Source organism: Euwallacea fornicatus, chromosome 32, assembly GCF_040115645.1.
Source record: "Euwallacea fornicatus isolate EFF26 chromosome 32, ASM4011564v1, whole genome shotgun sequence".
Taxonomy (NCBI): Eukaryota; Metazoa; Arthropoda; class Insecta; order Coleoptera; family Curculionidae; genus Euwallacea; species Euwallacea fornicatus.
The window spans coordinates 210938-238823 of NC_089572.1; the positions used below are offsets into that span (position 1 = coordinate 210938).

A 27886-nucleotide genomic window follows, 5' to 3' on the forward strand; every position below is an offset into this window, starting at 1 on the left:
ACAATTCACTTAGCTGAAATATATGGTTAAAACATTTTATTGTTAGTTTTCTAATTACAAACTTTCCAACTAAGAAATAATTAACATGGATAAAATTTATTTTAATATATGCTTAGTTGACGTTATATATATTTTGGATTCAATCGATTAACCTTAATTGTTAAAATCGTTGATGGCTATAATTCACAAAACTCAAACATAAATAAAGAAGTTACATTTAGAACAATAAAAATCACAAGTAATTTAACATCTAGGCCAAATAAATGACAAAATATGTAGTTAAAACCAGAGCAAAAAAGGCCAAAATGTACGTTATAGAAATACGGGCTATTTTATTTTGCTCAGATTCGGATAAAGGTGTCTTGATTCGCCTTCTAGGTATAATTTCCAGAAGAAGAGGATCTAAAATAAGAACGTCGCCTTCACTGGCATATCGAGCCCTGGAAATTTGCCTGTTATTTATGTTGGAAGGCAAAGCCTCCTCTAGAACTGGTACAATTTCATCTAAATCTACAATAGCTCTACGTGTGGGGTAAGATTCAGTAAAAGTGTTCCGACAATAAGGCGAAGCGTATATTTTTTTATAATAATGAGTACTCAGCGGTATTGAGCGAAGCTTTAATTCAATTATTGATAGAGACGTTGGAAAATCCATTAGAATACCTTGACTAATGGGCCAAATCTGTTTATAAACTGGCACATAATTAGACGAATTTATACTAATATCCGCTCGTATAAGCAAACATGTATCAGTCTGAACGCAATCATTAAACCTAAGTTGGCTATCACACATTGCATTGCCTGCGTGATCAAGATATGAGGCACTGTAACTTAAAAACTCATTTTTGAAAATCCTAGGTGTATTAAAATTAATATTGCAGTCTTTTGCCGTTGCGTTGATAGTTTTCAATGACAAATTGGATTCAGTATAGATTTTTTGACGACGGAAAATTTTTGAAAGGAGTGGTGAAACCATCATTTTCCCGCTCTCTAAAATTTGAGAATAGAATTTTTGTTGTTTGAATTCAACTAAATGAGCGCTAAGTCAGTTTACGAAGATCTGCTTCGACTCGATTTGTTGCAGATCGTGGAGTACCTGAAAAAAATAATCAAAAATATATAAAAAGACTACTGAGACTGACATTTAACAGTAAAGAGTTCGATAACATACCTCTAAAACACATGACATGCTCCAAGCCTGGGTTCTAGAGCTATCCCTACAGTATGATCCCTTGCTGTTGGTTAGTTCGGGTAATCCACGCCACGGAGATGTTTGCAATTCCGTAAAATGCATAGCAAGAATCACTTTAGTCTTTGCTAGAGTCTCTTCTAACATTCCATTTCGAGCTGCAAAAATGAGCTTTGCCCTTAAGAAGTAGCCTATAGGCCAAATCCACTCCTAAATACAAAAATTTAAAAATAATATTCAGCGAAACTTGAAAAACTTACAGGTCCTTGATGGTAATTAAACCCTTGCGCTGTATGGAAATCGTTTGAATCGTTGGAATTGTCATAATCTCCCCGGTAATTCCAATCTTCCGGATCTAAAGTCTTCATTCCGAGAGGCCCCAATAAATATTTCTCAGCTTGTTCTAAGGCAGCCCAAGCATGCTGAGGGTTAAATAATTCAGGAGCCTAAAAGCCAAGATAGGTATCTGCCCTATTGAAAAAAATAGAACTGCTTACAGCGACCATTGCAATAGGAAAATTGCTTCTAAGTTGATAATCGGTCCAATGTTGAGATGCACCAAAGCAGTCTTTATAGATATTTTTCTTGTTTACTAAATCAGGCCGGTTCTCCTCAGAAGAGAGTTTTAGCGGCACAAAAAATTTTTTTTCAAAATTTTGCTGGATCTTGTCCCCCCATTCCTTAAAAGTCCATTTGGTGGTTGTTCCGTTTTTGTGTGTTCTCTCAACTCCATCGTACGGGTAAACACCTAGTTCATATGACTCGTTTAAAATTAGGCAATGGTTCAATGTACAATTTTCTAACCTTCTTGGTTAAGTTTCCAAAGCCAAGTAATTGCAGCTTTCGACAAACCAACTAGTTCTATAGCTGATCCGTCACGGGGTGTGGCAGGTTTTCCTTTATTTCCGGCTTTTTCCGATGAACCCATTTTATCCATCCAGGTTCCACAATTCCATTGATTGCCACCTTTAGATGAAAAAATAACAGTATGATTTTATTACATTTAAAGAAAAACAAAATGCAATGTTTGACTGAGGTAGATATTTAAATTATATATAACAGGGTGTTTAAATATCATGATTTACACATTGATAGATTCATATTCCGCCCAGTTGTACTTATGATAATATAATTTTTGAAGAGTAATTTCATTTAAGTATATGTAAATAAGACGTACGTTATGGAAACGCAAGAACATACATAGATACATACATAGATTTTCAAAAACTTAAAATAAGCAATCGAAAATTACCGAAAACAAATCCGGTTTCCGGATGAATTCCAATTTGATTATTGAACCCTGCATCGGTCATTTGTTCGTCGATTTGCCTGCCAGCATTCCTTTCTCGGAATTTCAAACCTTGGAAATGGACCTTCAATGCTTCCTACATGGATACAAAAAAAATCCAACTAAAACCTAAGTGATTTTGGGTTTAAATAATATTCACTTGAATGACATCTCTCAGAAGCTGGTCTACAGCGCCTGGAGGTTGATTCGGAGAGTCATCAGTGGGGAAAATACGTGATACTACATCTGAAAGAATGTTTATTCCCTGCGGAGCCTCTTCGCAGTAGGACTTGATACAGTACAACCACCACCAAACAGCGTCTCGACAATTAAACCTAAAGAAAATGAGAAAGTTACAATATGCCACATTTTTTTATTTAAGGTAAATTGCTATACACATCTTAATTTGAAACAGTCGTAAAATTTATTTAAAAATTGCAATAAATAACCTGGGATTACGTCCTCCATCGAGCAAATTCGGAATTAAGCCATGTCTTAGACAAGCTCCATAAGCTAAAATGTGTTGACGGGTCTCTTCAAATCGCCCAGTTAAGATTAAGAGTCCTCTTAAGGCTATAAATGTGTCACGGCCCCAGTTTCTCATATAACCAACAGAAAAATGAGGAAGTCCTAAAATAATGAACTTCATGTAATAAAGGACAATGCTGGACGGAAACGGAATATTCAACATGAATGTTCAGCAATTTCCTAAATACACCTTCCTGAAGGAATAGAATGAATTTAATAGTTTTTTAAATTAGTCTTACCTGCTGATAAGCTAATACAAGCCTGTATACCCTCTCCATTGTCGTTTCTTTTTGTCGGTGGTTTGGGTGGAGCTAAGTTGGGCGATAACGTTGGCAAATCGCCTGATCTCACATAACCACCAAATTGCAAAGATCCTAATGATAAACTTCGCACAAAAGTCGAACCGTGCTTTACCATGCTAACATATTTTAAGGATATCAGCGTCTACAATCCGCAAAGAAATAAAAAACTTACTCCGACATTAAATTGTAACTCTGGTCTAATAATTTCACATAAATTCTGGTAACAATAATATCAAAGTAGCAGGGAATTAAATATCTAGGAATTTGTTGTAAATATTTAGTGTTTTCTTCAAACCACTGGCCTAACTCCTTTGTCCCTTCATCAACTTTCAATCGCTTCCAGATATATTCTAGAATAAATGTATATTAATAGGATTAAAGATTTTTATCAACAAATATTTACCAATCATCCAGTTACCATCTCTTAAATTGGCGCAAAACGGATGCCCCAAATCATTGTTAGGTCTTATATTCGCCAAAAGAGAAATGAAACCTTGGAGACCACAATACACCAAAGATCCGAAATTAGGAATGTTATATACATCGAACCCCTTGCCTATAATACTAGATAATTAGGATTTACATAGACTCCGCACTAAAAACTTACCCTCATCCCTTTCTTCTTGATCACATCGATATAATGCCCGGTTTAAGTCGGATAACGTCAAGTTTCCTATAATTCGACATAATTCCGTGTCCTTTTTCGACGAAAGACTATTGATTAGGCCTCGAATTTTCAACACGGATTCCTTAATATCTTCAGGCAATGAAACTCTAAACAAATAAATTGTGTATAACTCTTTTAAAATAAACTAAACAAAAACTGAAATGTTACAAATAAAATTGAGTCAATTTTCATAACTGGATTGAATATCAACTCACTCACAGCAGTCTAAATATGAGAAAACACCCTGTAAAATAAGATCTTAAGCAAATAAAATCTGTACAATTTCTGTAGGACAAAAATTGAAATGTTACGAATTAAATTCAGACAATTTTCATATATGGATTGAATCTCTGATAATAAATTCACTTGCAGCAATCTAAATATAAGAAAACACATCGTATATAATCAATTTATTATGGTCAGTATCTCATATTCTATACTTACTTGATTACTGCAATTGAACCTGGTTTAAAATTCTTAAAGTTCAACTGAATAACGTTGAGAGTCCCCGAGCTCACTTCCTCAAAAACATCAGATTGAGTTACTTTAATATGCTCTTTAATTTTCACTTTATAATCCGATAAACCATTTATCCACTGAGAATCTTTGGTGAAAGTTTGAAATTTGGCAAATTGAGAACCGCCGGACCTAAAATGTACCATTGATTTAACAATACAAATTCGCATCATAAACACGCTTACTGGGTATCCACATGATGTAATGAACCTTCTAAAACAATCTCGTCTAAGACGCCTTCAACTCTCAAAGGTTTGATACCTCGTTGGTGTTTATGGGCATGCTCGTCAGGATGGGTAAACGCAGTAAAAGCAACCAAAACATAGCTGCTATGCGTGTCCGGATTGTGACGAGTAACTGCGACGACGTCTGAATCCATTTGGTCAACATAAACTTGATTGTAACCTTCAATCCCCAATTTAAAGTGCAAATTATTTAGGGCTTTTTTAGCGGCAATTATTCCAAATTTATCATTCACGTATCTAACATTGCCCACTACAAGACTTTCATCTTCGCACCATTCAGTGTATTGTCTAGTTTCATCTACTACGTGAACGTGATGAGGAACCAATTCATCATAGCCTCTATTTGACCCACTTGCACAGCAGGCCATATTGACAAGAGCGGAGCTTGGCAGCAAATCAAAGACTAAACAACAAAATAGTTATTGTGGGTAACAAAGGTATAATTTTTATTAACACAATAATCTTACCTGATCTTTTTTCGACTGGACTTGGGTTATCGTGGGTTAAATCCAAGAACAAAGCGTGAGCTACCATGGGAACTAATGGTCTAATATTTGGTTGATAGAACGAACCTACAGGGACACCTCCGTAACGGTAGACCAGGCGACCTTCTTCGTGAGAGTCCCAAGCGGACATAGCTTCGCGGATGAGGGATGTAATTCCTAGTCTAAACGAGTGTAACACAATTTTTATATATGGGGTAAATGCAACAAAATACATTTTTCGGAACATTTTTATTAAAGCGCACCAAAAACTAAATAGGTAAACACTTACTTGTTGACAAATAAGTTATCAGTTAAATCCGAGTTCGTAAAAAGCTCCGCCACGACATATAAATCAGGCCGAATTTTTCTGGCACAATCCAGTAAGTATTCCGCAACAGGAATAGGAGTAGAGTGGCAATTATCCAGGCGTACTCCGTCAAATATTTTAACAGTTTGCTCAACGTATCGCCGCATATGATCCCATAAAAACGGATTGTCTTCAGGTTTATTGCCAAAACGCAGTTTCACGCTATCACCCCAAGCGATTAGTTCCCTTCTTATGTAGGTTTTAGTGCCTACATCGGCAAAATTTTTCAATGGATCTGAATTCATAACCCAACCATTGTGAGCCATAAGAAATTTTCCATTCTCACTGTACATGATATCTTCATTTTCTGCTAATGTTTTCGGTGAGCCATAGTCCGTAAAATAACGGTATACTAGGGGATGGCTGATTGTTATATCCCTGAATTTAGGGCCATCAGATTGCACCCTGAAATATCTTATACCAGCAATAACATTCTCTAGAGCAGTATTCAAGTCATCAGTAACTTCTTTGATTAGAGATTCATTAAGAGAATCTAATTTACTTTTCAATTCTTCAGAGCACTTTTTCACTCGAGATTCCTCATCAAAAGAATCAAGTCTGTATGTATTGTATTTCTTTAAAGCCAAGGCTAAATCTATGCTACTTCCCAATCTTCGATATTGTGGGTCGTGAATAATTTCTAGTTCTGGTAAAGGGGATTTTTCATTACTGCTAGTAGGAGGAGTTTTTCTTGCTAATGTTAAAAATTCTTCTAGATACTTTTTAACATCTACAGTGAACAATTCGTGTAGTTTTAAGATATCCAGAATATTGAGTTTAAAATGGTATCGAATGGCATTTAAATGTTCTTCCTTACAAATTTCACGCGGAATGCCTTTATCCTCGTAATATCCTGCAACAACAAAAGTAGGTAACCTAAATAATAAGTATTTTAAGATTATAAAAAAAGTTTAATACCTTTCTTAACATCAAGAGAAAACTGATAAATGCCTGCATCTAGCAAATATGCAGGACGTAAATAAGGGCAATTTGCACAATTGTACGTGGCCTCAGGATGCTCGTTTATCCATTCGCTCTCATTGGCAGTGTGATTTAAAACAATGTCGCATACGGAAAGCATCTGATTTTATTAATAAAATAAAATTAAAAGTGTTAATAAATTAATGAAATAGGTATTTTTTATATTATTTAAATACCTTCCATTCTTTTCTCATTTTGCAGGTCAATTTTTCGATGTCCTCAAAAGTCGGCTTACGTCCGTCTACCTCGTTGAAGATTGGATTTAATCTAAGTTGCTCACTGAGGCTATAGCATGAATGTGAGGCACCTAATTCCTAGAAAATGAAATTATTAAATCTTGAGTAAATACATATAAAAGCAATATATAGCATAAATAGAAAACTGACGAAAACGGAAATCAAAACGAATAATTACTGATGACATTTTAAATCAACGTAAACTTACTTGAATTGGTGTGAAATGAATTACATTATACCCAGACTCCTTTCCAACTTTAAGTTTACTGTCCCATGTAGAAAAAGGCCCCAAGTGTTTTGACAGCACAGTTTGACACTGAATACAATCTAAGGGCAACACCTCATTGTTTGTTCCATACTTCAGTACAGGATCTACAAGGAAATAGCCAGAACCTTGCCTTTCTTCAATATTCCTAAAACAAGTTAAAAATACAAAACCCATTAAATTTCTTTGTATTGAAAACATACTCATTTTCATAAATAAAATAATAGTGAAAACTTCCAGCAATCTTTGGGATAATTTCGGCATATGAAGCAGTGTCATCAGCATTTTTGCATCCTTCATCCTGGTACCAGTTCAACAACTGATAAGTATTTCTATCAAATTCCGCCAAGACATTATTGACTTCTATTGGATAGTTGCAATATAGCTTTATTTTTCTTCCAAGCAAAGTAGGCCCAAATCTGAATTGTAGAATAAAGTTTTTCTCAATGCGGTAGATTATAGATTCCTGATACTCTCTGTCATTAAGTGTGAGAACCCTAACTTGAGATCTAAACGACATGTCTAATTGTTCCTGAGTTAATTGGAGAGGTGAATAAGTAGTTTCAATATCTTCAATTATATAAAGTTGTTCAACTATTTTATCTTCTAAACTTTGAATCTCTTCCTCTGCCGAGTTGTTCAGTTCTGTACTTAAAGTTTCAAGAAATAAATTTTCCGTTACTGGGATTCTCTCAGCAGCTGAATCAATTGGCAGCTCTTCCTTAACTATATTGTTGATATCATTCTTTGAAGTTACAGTTACTATTTCTTCAATTACAAAGGGTTCCTCTATAATTAGATCATCCAAATCCTGAATTTTATCTTCAATTTCCTCTTCAGTCAATATTTTTTGAGATATATCATTCTTGTCAGTCTGTGATGTAGTCCCTAAATTCTCAATTAACTTAGGAAGCACAGGAAGAGCTTCAGTTTGTTCTGCTTGCTTACTACTGACACAAACCTTAATTCCCTCTTCATCAGAAAGTTCTAACTCATCTGGGGCATTATTTGTAGTATCAACCTCCTTATCTGAATATTCTGATGATTCGTCTGACCATTGACGCAAACACTCAATAGAATTACTAATGACAGCCTCAAGATTTGACTCTCTCTCTGCAAATCTAAATCTAATGCTGTCTGTTTCTGTAGGACCCTCGGCACTTTTATTAGTTACTACACTTGCATATGACACTTCAGATGATACTTTTTTGCTCTCTTTAGCTTCAAGTTTTGGAAGGTTCGATTTATCAAAAACCTTGTAATGGTCAATAATTGGAGTGGTAACTGTATGTTGTTTTTTTGAAATACTTTGCAATGCTTCTTCTGAATTTTGTTCTTCAAATATTGCCTTCCCTTGTTGACTGATCGACTTTTTGACTGCTTTGCTCACAGGAGATGATGGTTTGGAGGGATTAGGCTCTTTTCGTGGCGTTTTTTGAAAACGTTTTACAAACACAAAATCACTATTACTATATACTTCTCCAGTGGCTTTCTGGTCTATATTTCCCTTCTTTGGCTTCTTTTTTCTCTTTGATTTTGAGGTGGCAGGTTTTTCTGTTGATGAATTGGATGGGCTGTCACTGACTTCTTCATTTAAAGTTTCCTCAATAATAGCCTCAATCGGCGTTGACAACTTTGTACTGAACTTTGGCTCTTCACCCACTCTACGAGATTTTTTCCTGCTTTCAGGTTTCTTCTGCTGAATGTTTGATGTAGCTTTGTTCTTAGTAGTGGCTAATTCTGTCTGAGGGGGTCCCCTTGCAGTAGAAGCCTCGTCCCCCCTCGAGCCTGTTACCTATGAAAAGAACAATCGTTTATGGCCGCGGAACAATACAACAATCGACTTACATGCTCGAAAAATTTACAAACAATTAATAGACACCGAATACTCTTTAGAATAAGTGTCTCCACAAAGGTTAGAAATAGAACACTGTAATACCAGACAATGGCTAAGAACAGGAAAACAAACACTTTTGTTAACAAATAGAACATGTTTAACAAATCAGAGTCTAAAAGGTCATGTTTTCACTCAAAATTGTAGTTTAGATTATAAAACTTAAATTCTACTGCTATAGGAAAATCATAAACAGGATAATCTGAGTTCAATATTTTATAGCTAAATAACAAACCGGCTTATCTTCAATCAACAGTTCACCACTAAAAAACTCAACTTACCGGCTACACAAAAGCGGTCAATATTGTATTTTCAATAAAGTATCTTAAATTTTTGAGAGGGCTTTACTGCATTCAAAAAATAAATAATATTTTTCAAGGTGACATTGAGCGGGCACGGACGGATAACCTATCATTTATATTGGTTGAAACGAGAACAGTCAGCTGGTGTCCTTGTTAGGTGCATTAAGAAAAACGGAGAAAGAATGACGTTTTGAGCACGAAAGTTAATGAACCAATACAGACATGAAGTTGAGCTCCGATTCGTCTGTTACAATGCCATTTATCAGTGATAAAAACGATTTTTACATCTGCAGCGTTGGCTGCAGTTGCAATTAATAAATTTTATCAAAATTTATTAATATTAACGTTTCACCTGAAGAGTAATTATATTGAATTTTTTTCTTTAGACAACACAAAAACTCCACAGTGCTCTATAAGAAGTCTGTAAGTTTGGGGTCAGGACGAATTAAGCTTTCAAAGTTATATAATTTTACCAGTGTTGCCAATTATTCTAACTGAGCCGCCAGTAAACAGCTGTTCAGTGTTGATGGTAAAAGCTGAAGACAACAAAAATAAATTTGTGGCCCAAAATGTGAATTTCCTGGCTCCATAATTAGGTTAAACGGAAATATATGTGTATAACGAATTTAGGGACTCAACAATGAGTGAAAACATGTGTAACACCAATAGCAGTGTGGAAAGCGCCGCACCGGCTAGCCCCGAAATCGCTAACAGAATTTTCAGTGTGGAAAGTGACGATGAATTAAAGCCCATAAATGCAGCGGAAAATGCGGAAATTTGGCTTACAGATGGCCAAGTTGCGGACAATTTGGACGGATTAGACGACGACTTTGAGACTTTCAATATAGCCAACTTTTTCCACCGAGTAGATAGTGATCAAATCATATATCAAACGAAGAAGAAACACTTGAAACTAATTGGCAAATATGTGATGGGAGATCTATTGGGAGAAGGATCTTACGGGAAAGTGAAGGAAATGCTAGATTCAGAGACTCTTTGCAGACGTGCTGTTAAAATTTTCAAAGAACGGAAGCTGCGAAGGATACCTAATGGAGAGCAAAATGTCCAAAAGTACGTTAAATTTCCTATTGTTTTCTCTTTTCCTCTGTAGACCCACATTTAATTTAGGAAAAAATATTAATCCAATATTTTTTTATTTCATCAGGAATATTGACTATTGACCTTTCAATTGGCCTACATTTACAAGAAGGAATAAGGGTGTAAGCCTAGGCTAGATCAAATCAGATGGTTAATCTATAGTTGGTCTTTAGTCAACATATGCTTTTCATTTTTCACTAATTCAGCTAATTTTTAAAAATATTTCAATAATGCCACAAAAAAAAACTGGAAACCTCTAAATATTCTGGTAATATATTCAAATATATACCTTAGAAAGACCTTAAAAATTGTTTGAAAATATCTCTGCAATCCACATACTCTAATTCTATTGGACTGAACCAGAGTATGGCTAAATAAATCACTTATGCATAATTCAATGAATCATAAAATTTTAACAATAGTCTTAATTCATCTATACCTAATTAAGCAGTAGAAACAGTATAATTTAAGAAATGTTGGAATTAATTTGAAGATAATTGAATTAACACTTGCTGCTGTGTATTTATTGTACCTCACATATAACCAAACATTTTCAATATTTGCTTAGTAATTATTAATTTTTTGTGTTAAAACCTGCAAAAGATAAGATGAACTGTGGCCCACCGCAGGTATAGTATTTTTTTGTAGTTTACTCCGCATCGTTATCTAGTTTCAATTTCTTATGTCGGTTTTGAGAATCTATAATACATTCTGGTAAATTTGATTTTTACATTCATATGCTAAATATTGTATGTATACTCCATTAATAAACTCTCAATTAAGAAGTTATAATAAACACAATATAGAGGTATATTACAAGTAGCTGTCGTCTTTAAAAGCCGTATCTTGGGAACACGTGGAACAATTGCTTTAAAGAAAGCTCAATATAATTAACTCCATGCGATTCGTGACCCTACACAAATGGATTTCTCTTTTATTTTCTGAAATAGTGAGACATATTAGTAAATATTTTTTATGATTTTGAAGGTACGGTGAATGAGAGTCCCGAAAAATATGTTTTTTCAGAATCCAGGATATCAAATGAAGTATCTTATCAATATAGGATAAATATCGCTCTATTAAACCGAAAATCAGTATTTAAAAAACTTTGAAATGTTTCTGAACATTTTTAGAGGGGGGAGGTATGCACCTTTTGCCAAATTTAAAACTTTAAATGACGATATTCTCAGAACATATGGTCCAGTTATAATAAACTATTGGTGTTCTTAAATCTACATGATGATACCTAAGTCAATCACAATATAATTTCATATGTTTAAGTGTTAGTCCAATTTTTTTTTAATTTTAGAAACGATAAAGAAAACATGCCAATATTCTGTCTTAGTTTTGAAAAATAAGCTAACTTGTCCTTTCTCTGCTTAAATTAGAATATATTGCTTTAACACGGTTAGATGTATCTAAATACAGAGTGTCCCAAGGAAACGTGTCCAGTCTTAATATCTTTTCTGTTGTTTGTTAAACAAAAAAAGTCTAAAAGACGTCAACTTTGATACAGAAGGGGACATCATTTACTGAAAAAATTATTTTTGAAATGTCATTCCTCTATCACTGGAAACCACTCTTTTGAAATTGGGAGAGGGGTTGTGTAATATCTCGTTTGAAAGGTAATTTTGTTCTCTACATGGTGAAGCTTTTACTTTTTATTTTTATACAACGCTCTTGTTGAAACAAAAATCAGGTAACTTTAATTTAACTATTTTTACTGATTTTTTATTTATTTTATTTCAAGAAATGTTGAAAGTGACGTCCATTAATTTCCATGCATATGTACAGCTGATTCTCAAAACATCGTCGCACATTATCTAACATTTCTTGTGATGACTTGTACTCTTCGACGATTTAGCCACCTAACTTCTCGAGGAAATCAGATTGTGTCAAACATTTTGATCTTTAAATGTTTGACACACAATCTGATTTCCTCGAGGAGTTACGTGGCCAAATCGTCGAAGAGTGCGGGTCAATAGCACCAAAAATATTAGATAATGTGCGAGGACATTTTGAAAATCAGTTGTAAATGTGCATGGATATCAATGGAGATCACTTTCAATATTTCTTATGATAAAATTAATAAAATGTCAGTAAAAATGGTTAAAATCAAGTTATTTGGTTTTTGTTTCATTTCTACAAAATCGACGTACAAAAATAACAAAATAATTTGATAATGTAGAAAATAAAATTACCTTTCAAACAAGGTATAACATAAATCCTCTTCCAATTTGAAAATTTTGAAGGGGTGGTTCCTAGGGGTAAAAGAATGACATTTCAAAAACATCTTTTTCACCAAATAATGTCCTCTTCCTTATCATAGTTGACGTGTTTTAGAGTTTTTTTTTTAATAAACAATAGAAAAGATATTAAAGGTAGACACTTTTCCCTGGGACACCCTGTATGTTAAGTATGAATAAAAACACTTTGTGCAAACTTGAAAACTTCTCTCCCCCCCGAATTTGTAGTTTTTATGAATAAGTTAATTGATATTGACTAAACTAACTGCTTATTTTGAACCATTAAAATCGTTTATTCAATATTTTAAAAATTACCAAAAATAGTAATTTTGCTGAAAAATCTTTTCAGAAGGAAATTTATAGAATATGACAAGTAAAAGTATATCAGGGAAAATGTTATGTATTTTTTGACTAAAGAGAATTCTCTTACAGGAGGGTTTAATCGCCCTTTTAATGTTTCTACTTCTTAACTAATGTACTGTGAATTTAACTAAAGAAAATTAAAAAATATACTTACGCTACTTAGGAGCCACGACATTAGTGACGACATTTTGCCTCGCAACCTGAAAAAAATTCATTAAAAATTACTAATCTCTAAGAGGGAGTAATTATACAGGGAGATTCGTTAATAATGTGGCAATCAAAAGTAGGAGATACTACACATCAACTGGTGATAATTGGACAAAATATATCTTATTCGAAAGTAGATGATTTTAGATTACAGGATGTTGAAAGTTAAAATTTTAATAATTTTTTTTCCATTCTGGAAATATGTAGGTAGGACACTTGAAAATTTGTATGGTGAAGGGTGCCCGTACTGGTGATGTCACAAATTCTAGAAATTATAGAGAAGACTAAAATAATGCCACTACTTCATATTAAAAAATCTCTAGCAGCCGTGGTTATCAAATTATTTTCTCTCAGAATAAGAAATTAAAGCTCGGAATAAAAAAAGTATTTTTGCCAGAACTTTCAAATAATTATCACGGTAATAATGAATGTTTTGGACGATTTAAATAACTCATTTATTTTCATGTGTAAATATACCGTTTTTTTTCGTAATTAATTACTATTTAATATAATTTAAAATGGTCGATATGTATGGTACATGTTGATAATAAAATGCGATATTCTTAAAAACGGTATAAAATATCGATTAAAATAAGGTATACCTTTTTTGCAGCAAAATTATGAAAAAACCAATGTATAAGAAGAAACTGATTTCATCGATGCACTAACAAATGAATGAGTTTAAATGGGAAATTGACTTCCCCTGTATAAAGAAGACTTATGAAACATGTGTTTACAAACAAAAATAGACTGAGTACGAGGCATTACAACCGCCCAACTTTCATTATTGCTATGATAATTTTTTGAAAGTTGCAGCAAAAACATTTTTTTTTTAAGCGAATAAGTTGGTAACGAACGTCGCTACGATTTTTTTAATAAGAAGTACAAGCATTATTTGAGTCTTCTCTAAAACCCCTAGAATTTATGACATGATCTTTTCAGATTCCCTGTATAGAGTGATGTGTAAGTGAAGATTAGCGACAAAGAGTCTCGTAGCCTTCTGCCTCAGTACGTTAGGGTTAAAATAAATAATTTTTTTTAAATATTTGTTTAGCCAATAATATTAAACATCATCTTATATCACAGAGTAACTCGATTCTGCTTACTTTTTCCCTCTGCCGGAACACACATAATATAAAAATACTTGAATTACAGCAAGTGCTAAGAACAACAACAAAATTAAGATCATTTTTATGAATGCTAATGAATGGAAGGTTAAGACCCAACTAACAGTGAGTTATAGAAACACAGTTTCTATTTTTATTTTATTGTACAATATTGGATTATAGAGATAGCAAATGTGATAAAAGCAATTTTATTCGTCGTGTTTGGAACCTCGCATATCGAGGCTATGTAACTGCATTATTATTCACACAGAGATAATTCATTTGTTGGTTTCTTTTCGCTTCAGCTAATGAATATTTCTATTTTAAAAGATTGATTTAGCATACTTAATTAATATAATTTTCAATTTCTTTTTGCAGGGAAATTAGTCTATTAAGGAAATTACGCCATAAGAATGTGATTCGTCTCATAGATGAGCTGAGAGTACCAGAAAAGCAAAAGCTGTATCTAGTGTTAGAATTTTGTGTCGGATCTTTGCAAGGTAAATATTGTAAATCTACTGAAAACATATTTTTAAAGATTTTTTTTTAGTAATACTTGAATCAGCTCCTGGCAAAAAATTACCGGCGATTCAAGCTCATGGTTACTTCAGTCAATTGCTTGATGGTTTAGAGTATTTGCATGGAGCTAGAGTGGTTCACAAAGATATTAAACCTGGAAACCTCCTCTTAACGCTTGAGGAAGAATTGAAAATTTCTGACTTTGGAGTGGCAGAAGTATGTTATCTTATTACATTTTTTCCTAATTTTGTAGATCACTAATTCACCAGGAACGTTCATTCACAATATCACAAACACAACATATTCGACCAACATATTCACGAGCCAAAATTTATTTAAATATTCGGGCCTTTCTACACACGCCTGGTGTTTTTTCGATTAGGGAAAAAACAGATAAACACATTACCTTTTGAAGCAGAATATCAGCAAAATGAAACCTCCGAAAGCAGTTACGGGAACAATCGACTCGTTCATTTGTACTTGATTATTTCCACCACTGGCCCGCAGCTCTTTACTATTATCTACCAAAGGTCACGGTTCGATTTTTCACTTCTTTCTATCAAGATTTGCAATTGTTAGAAGCAGAGTTCATCATTTAGTGAAGGCTCTTTCATGTCTACTGAATCTGGTGATCCGTCACGGCCCTCTCAATGTTGATATTTCTCATTCCTTATCACTACTAAGTTTTTGAGTTCAAGTTGATTTTAAAGATTTCGCCCTAAAGTTTAGTGGTAACACTGATTAATATGGTGAGGTAAGTGAGGTTTGGTAGTATAGTTAAAAAAATGTCAATATAAAATCGCTGGTTGCTAGAAACCTCCTCACTTTTTTCAGCATCAAAAATGCATAAAATTAGGTGAAAGAAATAGTAATAGATCGGAGATACGCAATAAAAGCACTCATTATGTGCATGTCCGAGGCATGACAGCTGTTTTCATTCTGTTGTAATAAATAATATTAATATTAAATCTCGCGTTACGACTTAATGTCTCCACGATAAGGTGGTTTGTTTATATTTAGTAATGTTCGATGTATATGTGCCAGAAATTCGGGCTAATTTTAGAATGCTCTGGGAACTGCCCGATATCGGAATAATTCTTATTACTAAAGCGTATATTACCTTTTTTTTAGTCATTATAGGCATTAACTGTTAACCAATTTATATTTATGACGTTAAATTTTGTGTCTGCCTGCAATGAATTTCCCTCTAATTTGAGAATCAAATCTCGTTCCCACAATGTTGTGTTAGGTTCGCGTTTGAAAAAGTTTATTGTGACATATCAATTTGTGCACGATATTCAATTAATCAACTAAAATATTACTTTACACAAAGATTAATATTTAATGTGTGTATAATTGTGATATTTTGCCTAAAGTTTTTTCGCATTTCAGGCTTTTGACCTGTTCGCCAAAGACGACACCTGTTACATCGGTCAAGGTTCTCCGGCCTTTCAGCCTCCCGAAATCGCCAACGGAGCTGATAGTTTCCCTGGTTTTAAAGTTGACATTTGGAGTTCGGGAGTTACCTTGTGAGATTTCAAAAGCCGGAAGGTATATTCGTCAATAAAATCCCTCATTTTCCAGATATAACATTGTGACTGGTAAATACCCATTTGAGGGTGACAACATTTATAGACTATTCGAAAACATCGGTAAAGGGGATTTTACAGTACCTAGCGAAATAGAAGATCCCCTTCGAGATCTTCTGTTAGGAATGTTGAGGAAGGATCCAGACGAACGTTTTAGTCTGAGACAAATTAGACAACATTCGTAAATCCACTTTAAATTCTTTTTTTTTAATTCTTTTCTAACAAAAGAAAACATTTAGGTGGCTGAATCGTAAACCACCGCCTAGCGATTACACAGTTGCAATTCCTCCATTGAAAAATGATGAATGGCACAACATGACAGTATTACCGTACCTGATAGACCACTACTATGAAGATGATAACAGCGTTGCCTACGACGAGGATGGAAACTTGGCATCCACGGATGAGCCTCAGTATATAACTGAACGGGAGCTCAACGGTAATACAATGTTGCCAGTTATTAAGTCATGGCTTGGTAAATGTAAGTGAATGTGTGGTGTGGCTGATTTTGAAAAATTCTGATTATCTTTAAATTTTCTGCATGTTATTTTTTAAACTATAGAAGAAATTTTAGGAGATCAAAGTTTGAAGTTTAGTAATATTTTGCCGAGAAAAAAATATTTGACAATACAAGATGTGTCGGATATTTAATTTCGTTTCTTTAGTTTTCTAATTTTAGTTGAAGAGATCATTTCAAACAGAAAAATAATCTCATTTTTATTTCAATAGATTTCAAACATTCTCTCCCCAAATTTGTCTACACTTATTTACACACCGCATAGTATCAATCATTCTCTTTTTATTGACGAAGGTGAAATTGAAAAATGCACGAATAACTGTAAATTTCCTTGTATACTTCACGTAAATATATTTATAATAATTTACCTAACGGGCACCTATCTTACAATCCTAAAGTTTACTAAGTATTAGTATTAAACATTTCTTTGATATGTGGGGTTTAGTCATATGAATTGTATCTTTCAAATCACCACCATGCGGACTGGTGAGAATCGGTTGTTGGGAAGAGAAGGAATGTCAGGGTTTAAAGATAGAATGAACATTTGTTGTATTATGAAATGTTAAGATGAAATGATTGAAAGATATATTAAAGACTTTTTTTCAGAAGCTGCTGAAAGGAAAAAACGCGAGTCAGAACATTCGAATGGCAATGCCCACTCAAATCAAAGCAGTACTAGCAGTACCAAACGTAGTGGACGTAAAAAACGTCCAATTACTTGCATGACAGTTAGAAATCTTTCCATATGCAAGCAGTCGTGACAAACCAAATTTCCTTGATCTATTGTAGGAGCGAAAAATTCTTTATCCTGCTCCGATTGTGTAGTGTTTTAAACTTAATCCACATGTGATATTGTTAATAATTAGTTATTTACTTATCTCGAGATCATTTTTATTGTACCATTTAGTTCAACAGATCTTTTGGCAAAAAATGAGAAAACTTTCCCGAAAAACAATGAATGTTATGCGATTTCTAGTATCATTGTTGAACTTTCCTGCAAATTTTATTGTTGTCGTGATAGAATCTATTTTTGTTGAAACACGTAATTTTAAAGCTGTATATGTTTGTAATTAGAGAGGAGATATTTAGTGATTGGACTCTTTTTGTAAATTATAATGGTCGAATGCTGAAGGGGTGCCATATGTAAAATAATTTTGAACATACATATTTCACTGATTCGCAGTTATTTTATTTTTTGATCAATCTATCTCTCAGTCACAGAATATTACAATATTTTTAGAAACTTGGCAGAAGTTACCGGAACATACTTAAGATAGTCACCAACTTCATACCAAGAACTGATAAAATTGTTATGTAAGCAAAACGTTGAACACTTCTGTTTTGCCCCGGAATACAACTACCCGTTTATACCCTGAAGCAAAGGTTCACAAAACAAAGGCCTTGTAATTCGGTAATATATACACTTTATTTTGTTAACTGGATATTGCTTAGAACCGCACTGGCTTATAAAAACTGAAGAATATAACCAAAAAATGGAGTGAGGTTATCTGCGTGTGGTTGACAAGAAAATTCGGAAAAAACTGATTGGAAAAATTCTTGAGACTTGGTTTCGGCGGTGGTGGCGACCAAGTTCATAATTTTCAGCCTCCCTCCGTCTACTTACTCGCCAATCAGAACTGCCGTAGACCGATTCTCATGGTCCGGTGATCTGTTTTATACAAAATGATGGGAATACAAAACCTTAAAAGGTTTTTGCAATCATCATCCAGAATTAGTGATTTTCGTGAGGTCTGGCCAATGTTACAAAGATTTCTCACGCCCCGGGGCCATGTGCGAAATCTGCCTACAGTCCCTTCGCGGTGGCGTCCATACAGCCCTAAAGTCTCATAAACTAGATAAAAGTTGACGACCCACGCATATAACATAGAACAGGTGGGAATTGGCCAAGTCCACCAATATGAGGGCTTATGAGCAATTACCGTTGGCCCTGATACTTCAGAGAAACAACTTCATAGTTAGTTCTCTATTACAGGGCTCGTACCACCAATGGTGGCAAAAAGGTTTTCGTAGGTAGATGTTGCACAAGTAAAAAATTTTGAATATCTAAAATAGTCGGGCAAAATGTATTTTAAAAGAACAAAATCAAAAACAACTCTTTCGAGAATTAATACCTCTCACCAGTATTGTAACTGACCTGTTTTGCTTACAGGAGATATAAATTTGGTTAAATGGCCAACAAGTTGTGTAAAATCAACAAAACAACGTCTACAATAAACAATCATATATTTTTGAACAAGAAAAGCAATATTCATCAACCTTTTCATTACCATAATTATTGTCAAATTTTTCTTTGATTTTAACATATCTTTCTTCACTACTAATCTTGTGGTTGGGTAATTCATTGGAGACAATTTTAGAAAAACTTGTAGATTCCTCTGAAGTAAGTTCTTCTGTCTTCCGTAAGACAACACCCTTAAAGTATTTAAATGCCTTACACATTAAAAATATGTCAGCTTCAAATTTACCTGACAAAGCTTGCATTTTCCAAATACTTTACTCTTATCAAGAGCCAATTTATCACCAGTCCTCACTACTGTAGCGACAGTAGCCGGATAATCCCGTTGTAATCCAGTAATGAATTGTTTCATCAACTCTTGAATTGAAGAATGTGAGTTCACTACAAGTTGTTTTATAGAAACTGGAGTTAATCGATTCAAAACATTATAGTAGGCTAGTTCCTTCATGTCAAATGCCCTTAGTGGCCTCAATATTTTTATGTCTTTATTTCTAGAGTCACAAAACCCCTATAAAAAGACCTTTGAGATTGCATTTAACGTATTTCAATTATTAACATACAGTATCATCTGGTACTTGTGAGCCCCTGCCCAAAGATATGTTTGTCAACAAATTGGAAGCTATCTCAACTGATAATTCAGGAGTAAATATAAATTTGCATTGAAGCTTCTTTGCCACTGCCATCAATACGTTTCGCCTACAAATATTGTTTTATACTGCCAGATTCTAAAATTCCAAATAAACAACAATCTATCACCTAAAAATATTTAGGGCTTCATGTTTATTACTTTTATTTATTTGTTTTACAAATATTTTCTCAACTATCTCATGGTCTTTTTCAGATATGATAAGGTTGTTATCAGAGATTACCATTTCTTCATTCATTAGGGAGCATGCAAATGAAACAAGATGAGGTTTAAATTTCATAGTCAAAATCTCTTTGATCACCTTATCTATCATGTCTTGTCTTTCTTTTACAGTTAAGTGGTATTTATCTGAAATACAAAGACAAACAGCATGTACAAAATATCAAAGATTGTTCATAAACAAACCTTCAAGAAAAATGATGACCGGTTCAAACCGAAGTTTCTTTGGAGTATCCAGATCCAGGCCATTTCTCAAAAAGTGGAGGAGTGCACATGAAGGCTGCCCTATCTCATAGGAGACAAGAACTCTGTCATTAGGGCGAATTAGTCTTGATTTTCCTAGCAAAGCTTTAAATTTATGGTTTGATCCCATTAGGAAGCACTTCTTACAGTAAGCATCTTCGTGGCGAAGAAGTATTACTGGTTTCTGATCTCTACATTTATGACATTTTTCACTGTAAATTATACAAAATTTCAAATGATCCATCATAAGTATATTATTTCAAAATTATTGGACAATTTGATACCTAACAAACCTTAAGAATTTTCCATTTATTTATTATAGCTATACTGATATTAGTGGTTGCTGCATTTTTTGTAATTTTATTTGCTGCTACCTTGCTTAATTATCTCAGCCATAACAGAATGGAAGGATAAACAGAATTTTTAAATGTAGGTTAAGAGAAACAAATGAATGGTATGAAAAAATCCTATTCTCTATAAGTTTTAAGAATAACTGGTAACTCCTCAGAATTACTTAACTATGTCACAATTAATGTAATTAATAAGGAGTAGATTGCAGATAAACGTTTGTATGTCAAAATGCCTTGAAAATACTTCAAAATATTTACCTCTAAAATATCTTGAAAATTGGAAATATCTCAAGAGTATATATTAAAAAACTTCAGGGGTTTGCCTCTTTTTAAATTAATTAATCCAGTTTATAAAATATTATTTGGGGTGATACAGATACATTTATTCAGGAATTTTATGAACCAAAAATACTCTTGTGAAAATTTAGTACAAGGGCGAATTTGAGTTTTATATTATTTCTTATTCTACCCTATCAACTTACAATTGGGCGCGACCACGTTTTAACATGAAATTTTCAGATTCTTTGGTTTCAGTTTCAAAGTCATCTCCTACGGAACACATTTTCTTTCTGCCTTATTGGTATTTAATTTTAAATTAATACACAACAAATTTGCAAAAATACTTTTTTGGTGAAAAGCCGAATCTAACCTCAATCTATTTCGTACAAATTAACCATGGTGCTTAGTAGAAAAAGAGAAATAATGTTGAACTGTAACGTAATGTGTCAAGGAGTTCCGTTGCAAATACTCCATCTTTTTTTTCGCATGGATGGTGAGTCCTACAAGATAAGGATGGAAATTTGAATCGAGTCAAGATAAGTTGAGATTGATTGTCTAATAGCATGTTGTCTTTAGATTTGACATTCGACAAGCTTTCGTGTCAATGGATTTCAGAGGTAATAATTTTTTTCTAGGTAATTAATAATTGGATGATTTCAATTTAGATTAAAAACGAAAGTGTATATTTTATTTTTTCCAAACAATTTCTAATGAAAATTAACACGTTTTTTATTGATTAATAGACAGCATTGAGCAAACTGAGTCATCAAAACAATCTAAACACCAGTTTACTGGATGATGCTGTTGTTTTTAGCAGGCGGATCTCAATCCCAAATATTCCCCAGAGTGATCGCACTTACCAGGCTAGAAAGAACAAAAAATTAAATCGTAACAAAAAATACAACTAAACCGGTAAAATAATATAGTTCAAGGCACAGAATATTCATCTGAGTACTCATCAAATGTACAATGTTAGCCAGTAATCACGAAATTTATAACATTGTGCAAGCAAAGTTTTTAGCAGCTGAGATAGTTCACAGTGTATCCTTTTAATCAACCAATAATTCACCAAAAAATTTTCATTCATAAGTGAAACATATTAATTGAAATGAAAATGAATTTTTATTTTAACCACAGGTGTAAATGTAAATGGTATTCTTTCAGCTAAACTGAAAAATCTCAATTCCTGAGTTCAAAAGAACAATTCTTAACAGCAAATCTCAGATTCACCTAAATGTTTCTGTAATTGAAGGGCCTTCTAATAACAGCAATAGGATATTAGCCTTAGTGGAATATAATAAGTCTAATGCTTTATTTGCTCTTGTCTCTTCAAGAACTCCACCTGTAAGTTTTTCAGATTTGTCCATAGAAACTGTTATCCCTATAAATCACAATTTCTCTTGTGGTAAGTCAATCTTTTAAAATTTTTACTTATTTTACATTGAAAGGATAATTAAACTTTTAGAAACTGAGCCAACGGTTGGTCAAAACAATGTAGTTTTAATCATAAAATATAAGCAGAGTAGATATGAATTCAGCATTGAAGTGGGAAAAGAAAGTTGTGCATTTGCAGCTGAGCTTATTAAAGCTAAAGAAGGTGTGTTTTTATGACATCATATTTATTTTTGTATTTTAGCATAACTATCTTTTGGAATGAAAAAGTAGGTAAGCAAGTACATATAGGGTGAATATCCCTAATTTGATATGGTGTTGTTAGTTTACTTCTGAAGTCACAACAGATGTAACAAAACAATATATATACACCAAGAATGAGTAATATATTATGGCATATACATATGTATATTATACTATATTGTCAGAATATTTTAAAAAGAGATTCCCAGGATATATGTATTACAAAGTTATTTTGTGCTCTCTTATAAGAATGTTATTCAGTCAATCAACTGCTTCATAATAGAAAGTGGGCAACAACTTATTAAAAAGAGAGTTACTAAAATTAAATAAATTAATTGCACATTATATACCAAATCTGATTTATATATATCACATTTAAATCAAAATGTGCATAGCGCTGAGGAAGATAAGATGTAATGGTTATAAACATTTCATAACCGCGATATATATCCGATTTTTTTCCATTACTAGATTTGATACAATCACAACAATTACAATAAACTTGCTTAGATGAAGAATAAATTGAATCAGGAACCCAAAGATACAAAGCATCCTGAATTATATGAATATGACAATGTTTTATTTGACTTTTACCTCCATCGCAACCATCTTCATTAGCTTGCTAGGTAAATAATGAGCAATAAATTTGTCATTATTAACATGTGTTAAGAACAAGGCGAGAAAATGTAGTTGATCTTCATGTGTGTTTTATAGCTTCTGTTTTAATAGTATAGAATATTATACACTAAAAATAGCGTTCACCAAATTTTCAAGAAATTTTGTTCATTTTGACCTAAAATCTATCCTAACCGAAGCACTAGTATGAATCCATTGTATATTATACACTAAGATCGTGAATTAAAACACATAGAGATTATATTCGTTGGTAAAAATTTGTGACTGTGAAATTTGGACGCTGATTTTCTGTATCTTTAATATGTTTTTCCACAATTTTCATTGATTTTCTTCTTTTTTAGTCTCAAATACCAAACCAAACTTCACCTGGCTTGAAAAATATTTTGGCACTATTAACCAAGTCCTCAAGAACTCTGACCAAATGAATGATCAAGTAAGGTTGAACACTGACTGGGCGCTAAACCTAATTAATTCATGCACTTCAAAAATCACTATCAGTCTACTGATAAAAGAATGAATGTTGATAAAGTTTCTTATCTAGCCAGCGTCGGAATATGTGAATCAAATTTCAAACTTATACTTGTATTATTTGTAGATTTTAGCTTATAAACTATGTAGTTTGTATCCTGATTACATTCTAAATGCATAGGACAACCGTTAAAAAAACATGTTTTTTCAGTCTGACTTCGTTCTTGTGCGAGACAATTTAGTCCAGGGCCAAACGGCCATTAACAGAGAATCCTTGTTAAAATATCAGCTAAAATTAAGGGACTCTGAGTTCACTGAGAAACAGGAATTTACGTAAGATATCAGAGATGTAAGCATTGGTTTATTCACGAGTAATTTCACAGCGTCTTTGTTGGTACTTGGAATGTAAATGGACAAGCTCCTACTGCTCCCTTAAGATCTTGGCTTAGCTGTGATGATAATCCTCCAGATGTATATGCAGTGGGTTTTCAGGAAATTGATTTGAGTAAGGAGGCTTTTATTTTTAATGATACACCACGAGAAGCAGAGTGGCAGTAAGTCTTGTGCTTTAAATGTAGAGCAAGATCTAATACATTTTGCTAGGAAATTTGTTATGGATGGTTTAAATCCAAAAGCCAAGTACAGGCTAGTTGCCTTAGCAAGATTAGTTGGGATGCAGTTAGCTGTAATTGTCAATAATCATCATTACCCTCATGTCAAGAATGTGTCATGTGATACTGTGGGAACTGGCCTCTTAGGAAAGATGGTGAGTTGATTCAGGTTTAATTTGCAGTAGACTTTAGATGATTTTGTTTGTTTAGGAAAGAGACTACCTTTACAGAAAGTTAAATGTTTATAATGGCAGATTTTTCTCGGTAATTATTGGTTTTGTTCGAGTGGCGTGCATTTTATTAATGCGATTCACTATGCTATAACTCTGCGAAGGTAATTGGTTAAAACAATTACAATTTAATACGATTACAATAAAATACGATTTAATCTATTGTTTAATTTTGTTTTCATAGGTTCAGTTTATTCTCATAAAGTTTTTTTTAGTAGTATGGATGGTTTTCTTTTATGTTTCATGTAAATAATTGCGAATCTTCACGATCATGAGCACCCTTTTTAAAAATATAACTTAAAATTTTTATATATATTTTTTCTTTAATAAATTGGGAAGAAAATTAGGAAGAAACACATTACAGAAACACTCTGTATTTTCAATAATGCCAATTAATTATTTTATATTATTGAAAATGTTATTACCATTTCAACACTCAATTTCATCACATGGTATTATCTTTTATACTTTTTATTTCTCCATACATAATTACATGGACACACTGTATACCAAAAAGGTGTTGCCAAAATGGTTCATGCAGATTTTGGAATGTAAAATTTGTGTGACTAACTTCATATAGAATAAAACCAGTTAAAAGTAAAGGAATTACCAGTAAATTTTATTTAGGGGAATAAAGGCGGAGTAGCCGTACGGTTAGAACTGCATAATACTTCACTTTGCTTCGTAAATTGTCATCTTGCCGCCCATGTAGACGAATTCGAACGCCGGAATCAAGACTACAAAGACATCAACGCTCGAGTTAACTTCAAAAGGAATCCACAGTCTATAAAAGATCATGAGTAAGTAATTGCTTATGCACTATTTTGCATATCTTATCGCATTTAATCATGTCCAATACCGCCGTATACCCCCCAACGATTAGTAATATTTCATTTTTTTATTGCTTCAAGTCAGGTGTATTGGTTGGGAGACTTAAATTATCGCATCACCGACTTATCTAATACACAAGTTAAAACATTGCTTGCGAGATGTGAAATGAATACTTTGCTAAAAGTGGATCAACTCAGCCAGCAACGCGAAAGAGGGAACGTTTTATTGGTGAGACATCCTCTAGATATTTTATATTTAATTAAAAACATTATTTTAAAAATTGTAGGATTACTTAGAGGGCGATATAAATTTTCCGCCTACGTATAAGTTTGATTTGCACAGTGACGTATATGACACCAGCGAAAAGGCTCGCCCTCCTGCCTGGACTGATCGAATTTTGTGGCGTGGTAGAGGCATTCATCAAGTACATTACAGGTATGATACTGACACCTTATATTTTCCATAGATGTACATTGTGTACACTTACGTTAGTGATTTTTGTACGATAAACTTGTTAGTTCTGATGAAGGTTTCGGTTTGTATTAGCAGGAAATTCGACGAACAATCTTATTAGAACTCTGGTATGTCATATATACATGTCAGAAAACTCTTAGTTTTTGAAATACAAGTGGCCAAAGTTTAAGTTATTTGTATACTTCTCTATCGAATGCCAGAATATTACTAGCTTAAACGGAGCTAATAATTTTTTTTTCTATAAAGGAGTCATATGGACTTACGAATAAGCGATCACAAACCAGTAAGCGCCTTATTCAAATCGGAGATCAGTGTGGTGGATCCCGTAAAATATAGAAAAGTGCATGAAGATTTGTTAAAGAAGATGGATAAACATGAGAACGAGTTTTTGCCTCAAGTCACGGTAGATCAAACTGAAGTAACGTTTGAGTCGGTTCGGTTTAGAGAGCCGCAGTATAAAGAAATCATTATTGCCAATACTGGGGTGGTAAGTATTCTCTTTATTTGTGTGTAATTAAATTTAACTTTTAACAATATAAACTGATTAGGTTCCTGCAGACTTCGAATTTATAAAAAAATTGGATGAAGAGACTTATTGCAAAGATTGGTTGCGAATTCTTCCATTTTGTGGAAGCATAAATCCAGGTATGTCTAAATTAACTTTTTGAACCAATTTCCATGAAGGATTTCCTATTTCAGGAGAAACTTGTGATATTCGGTTAGAGGTAAATCTAGATGTCGATGTGGACACGCTTTATGATATTCTAGTCTTACACCTCAAGGGCGGTAAAGATATGTTTATTATTATCAACGGGACATGCCAAAAATCTTGTTTTACACAATCACTGTCTTCACTGGTGAGGATGCAAGTACCTGTAATGAATTTAAATGAGGAGGAGTATAGTTCAGTTGTAAGTTTTCTTGTGGATGATTTATACTAAATGCGAACTTTATTTCTTGTATGTTTTAGAGTAGCTTGCCAATACGTTATTCGATACCTAGAGAACTGTGGCTTTTAGTAGATCACTTATATAGATATGGATTGAAAACCAGAGATTTGTTTGAGTCATGTGCCCTTCATGAGGAACTAATAAGAATTAGAGATTGGCTTGATTACGGGTCCCAAGAGCCTTTACGTATCCTTTCACAAAATATCTTTGTTAGAATTTTGTAAATCATCTAATTCTTCCTTAATACATTTTATAGCGGGCACTCCGCAGGCTGTAGCCGAGACAATGCTTTTGTTTTTATCTTACACTAAGGACCCTGTAATACCTTTTGAACTTCAAGATGTTTGCATAGCCGCTGCTAATAATTTTGAAAACTGCCGACAGGTATTTAGCGCGCAAGTAAGTTTGTTCCTGTAATTTTTATTATTTTTTGCAGTTAATTTTGCAAAAACTGAACGACATTCATCGAACAGTTTTCCTGTATATCTGTATGTTTCTGCAGGAACTGTTAAAGTACACAAGTGATAATGGTTATGATGCGAAAACTTTATCATCTTTATTTGGTGACATTTTACTGCGGGATCAAATTAGGAACTCTAAACCCCAAGCTAGTCGCGGCAAAGCTAACTTTGTTTATAATTTTCTTATGAACGATTTAAGTGCGTCATTATCACCTAAGTGATAGTTTTAAGTTAAGATCAGAAGTATATGTAAACACTGCAAACTTTAACTATAACTGTTATACAGGACTTCGGATGTTACTTGGACACGTATTTGTTTCCCTACTTTTGCCCTAAATCTGTTGTTAACAGTAAAACAGCTAGTAACGTTATTAACATGAAGAAACTATGCCCAGATAGTTTTACCTGAAACTGATTCTCCTAAACATCGATTGACTTATAATTTTTCGGAATCTGGAACCAAGTATCGAATACTCGATGAGGATGTAATGTGAATTAATTTTAAGGAATGTCTTATCGTATAAATCAGTTGGATTGAAGTATTTAAATAGATGAAAGTCTATCCATTTATGATCAATACGGAGTGGCTTTAAACTGAGTCAGATGGGTTTAAGAAAGTTAATTTTATTTTAAAAAATATTATCTAAGAATTGAGCTTAAAATAAAGTGTCCAACAATGAGAATTG

General features: G+C 33.3%; 4 protein-coding genes across 11 annotated transcripts; 2 read left to right on the forward strand and 2 right to left on the reverse strand.

The window, feature by feature from the left end:
- Positions 1 to 21: 21 nt before the first annotated feature.
- LOC136348231 (glycogen debranching enzyme) lies at positions 22 to 15391 on the reverse strand. 4 transcript variants are annotated; one of them, XM_066298885.1, is made up of 22 exons: positions 15211 to 15391; positions 13127 to 13172; positions 7273 to 8864; positions 7013 to 7217; positions 6745 to 6882; positions 6506 to 6668; positions 5510 to 6440; positions 5203 to 5402; positions 4676 to 5138; positions 4419 to 4622; positions 3915 to 4081; positions 3711 to 3863; positions 3480 to 3657; positions 3245 to 3423; positions 2927 to 3107; positions 2638 to 2812; positions 2442 to 2574; positions 1994 to 2155; positions 1687 to 1937; positions 1450 to 1635; positions 1172 to 1399; positions 22 to 1096 (listed from the first exon to the last, which is right to left on the reverse strand). In XM_066298885.1, the coding sequence occupies exons 1-22, from the start codon at positions 15276 to 15278 to the stop codon at positions 1046 to 1048; spliced, it is 6054 nt and encodes a 2017-aa protein (XP_066154982.1). In that variant the 5' UTR covers positions 15279 to 15391; the 3' UTR covers positions 22 to 1045. The 4 variants fall into 4 exon arrangements, with proteins under 4 accessions (XP_066154982.1, XP_066154983.1, XP_066154981.1 ...); XM_066298886.1 differs by lacking the exon at positions 15211 to 15391 and adding an exon at positions 15038 to 15136; XM_066298884.1 differs by lacking the exon at positions 15211 to 15391 and adding an exon at positions 14286 to 14383.
- Lkb1 (Lkb1 kinase) lies at positions 9511 to 18086 on the forward strand. 4 transcript variants are annotated; one of them, XM_066298889.1, is made up of 7 exons: positions 9511 to 10336; positions 14664 to 14785; positions 14836 to 15020; positions 16197 to 16333; positions 16389 to 16574; positions 16633 to 16874; positions 17520 to 18086. In XM_066298889.1, exons 1-7 carry the CDS (start codon positions 9906 to 9908, stop codon positions 17669 to 17671), a joined length of 1455 nt encoding a protein of 484 aa, XP_066154986.1. In that variant the 5' UTR covers positions 9511 to 9905; the 3' UTR covers positions 17672 to 18086. The 4 variants fall into 4 exon arrangements, with proteins under 4 accessions (XP_066154986.1, XP_066154988.1, XP_066154989.1 ...); XM_066298891.1 differs by having other exon boundaries at positions 9512 to 10336; positions 16633 to 16832; XM_066298892.1 differs by having other exon boundaries at positions 9512 to 10336; positions 17517 to 17655.
- A 1049-nt stretch (positions 18087 to 19135) lies between these two features.
- Positions 19136 to 21443, reverse strand: Ctu2 (Cytosolic thiouridylase subunit 2). The gene is made up of 6 exons (XM_066298803.1): positions 21108 to 21443; positions 20219 to 20487; positions 19924 to 20161; positions 19728 to 19863; positions 19397 to 19675; positions 19136 to 19343 (listed from the first exon to the last, which is right to left on the reverse strand). The coding sequence occupies exons 1-6, from the start codon at positions 21185 to 21187 to the stop codon at positions 19137 to 19139; spliced, it is 1209 nt and encodes a 402-aa protein (XP_066154900.1). The 5' UTR covers positions 21188 to 21443; the 3' UTR covers position 19136.
- A 106-nt stretch (positions 21444 to 21549) lies between these two features.
- Positions 21550 to 27877, forward strand: Ocrl (Oculocerebrorenal syndrome of Lowe). 2 transcript variants are annotated; one of them, XM_066298801.1, is made up of 17 exons: positions 21550 to 21945; positions 22129 to 22309; positions 22370 to 22501; positions 23517 to 23608; positions 23855 to 23976; positions 24027 to 24197; positions 24247 to 24409; positions 24465 to 24518; positions 25112 to 25284; positions 25396 to 25543; positions 25602 to 25750; positions 26036 to 26276; positions 26338 to 26434; positions 26489 to 26700; positions 26760 to 26925; positions 26996 to 27123; positions 27176 to 27877. In XM_066298801.1, the coding sequence occupies exons 1-17, from the start codon at positions 21874 to 21876 to the stop codon at positions 27419 to 27421; spliced, it is 2547 nt and encodes an 848-aa protein (XP_066154898.1). In that variant the 5' UTR covers positions 21550 to 21873; the 3' UTR covers positions 27422 to 27877. The 2 variants fall into 2 exon arrangements, with proteins under 2 accessions (XP_066154898.1, XP_066154899.1); XM_066298802.1 differs by lacking the exon at positions 24465 to 24518 and having other exon boundaries at positions 21552 to 21945.
- The last annotated feature ends 9 nt before the right edge of the window (positions 27878 to 27886 follow it).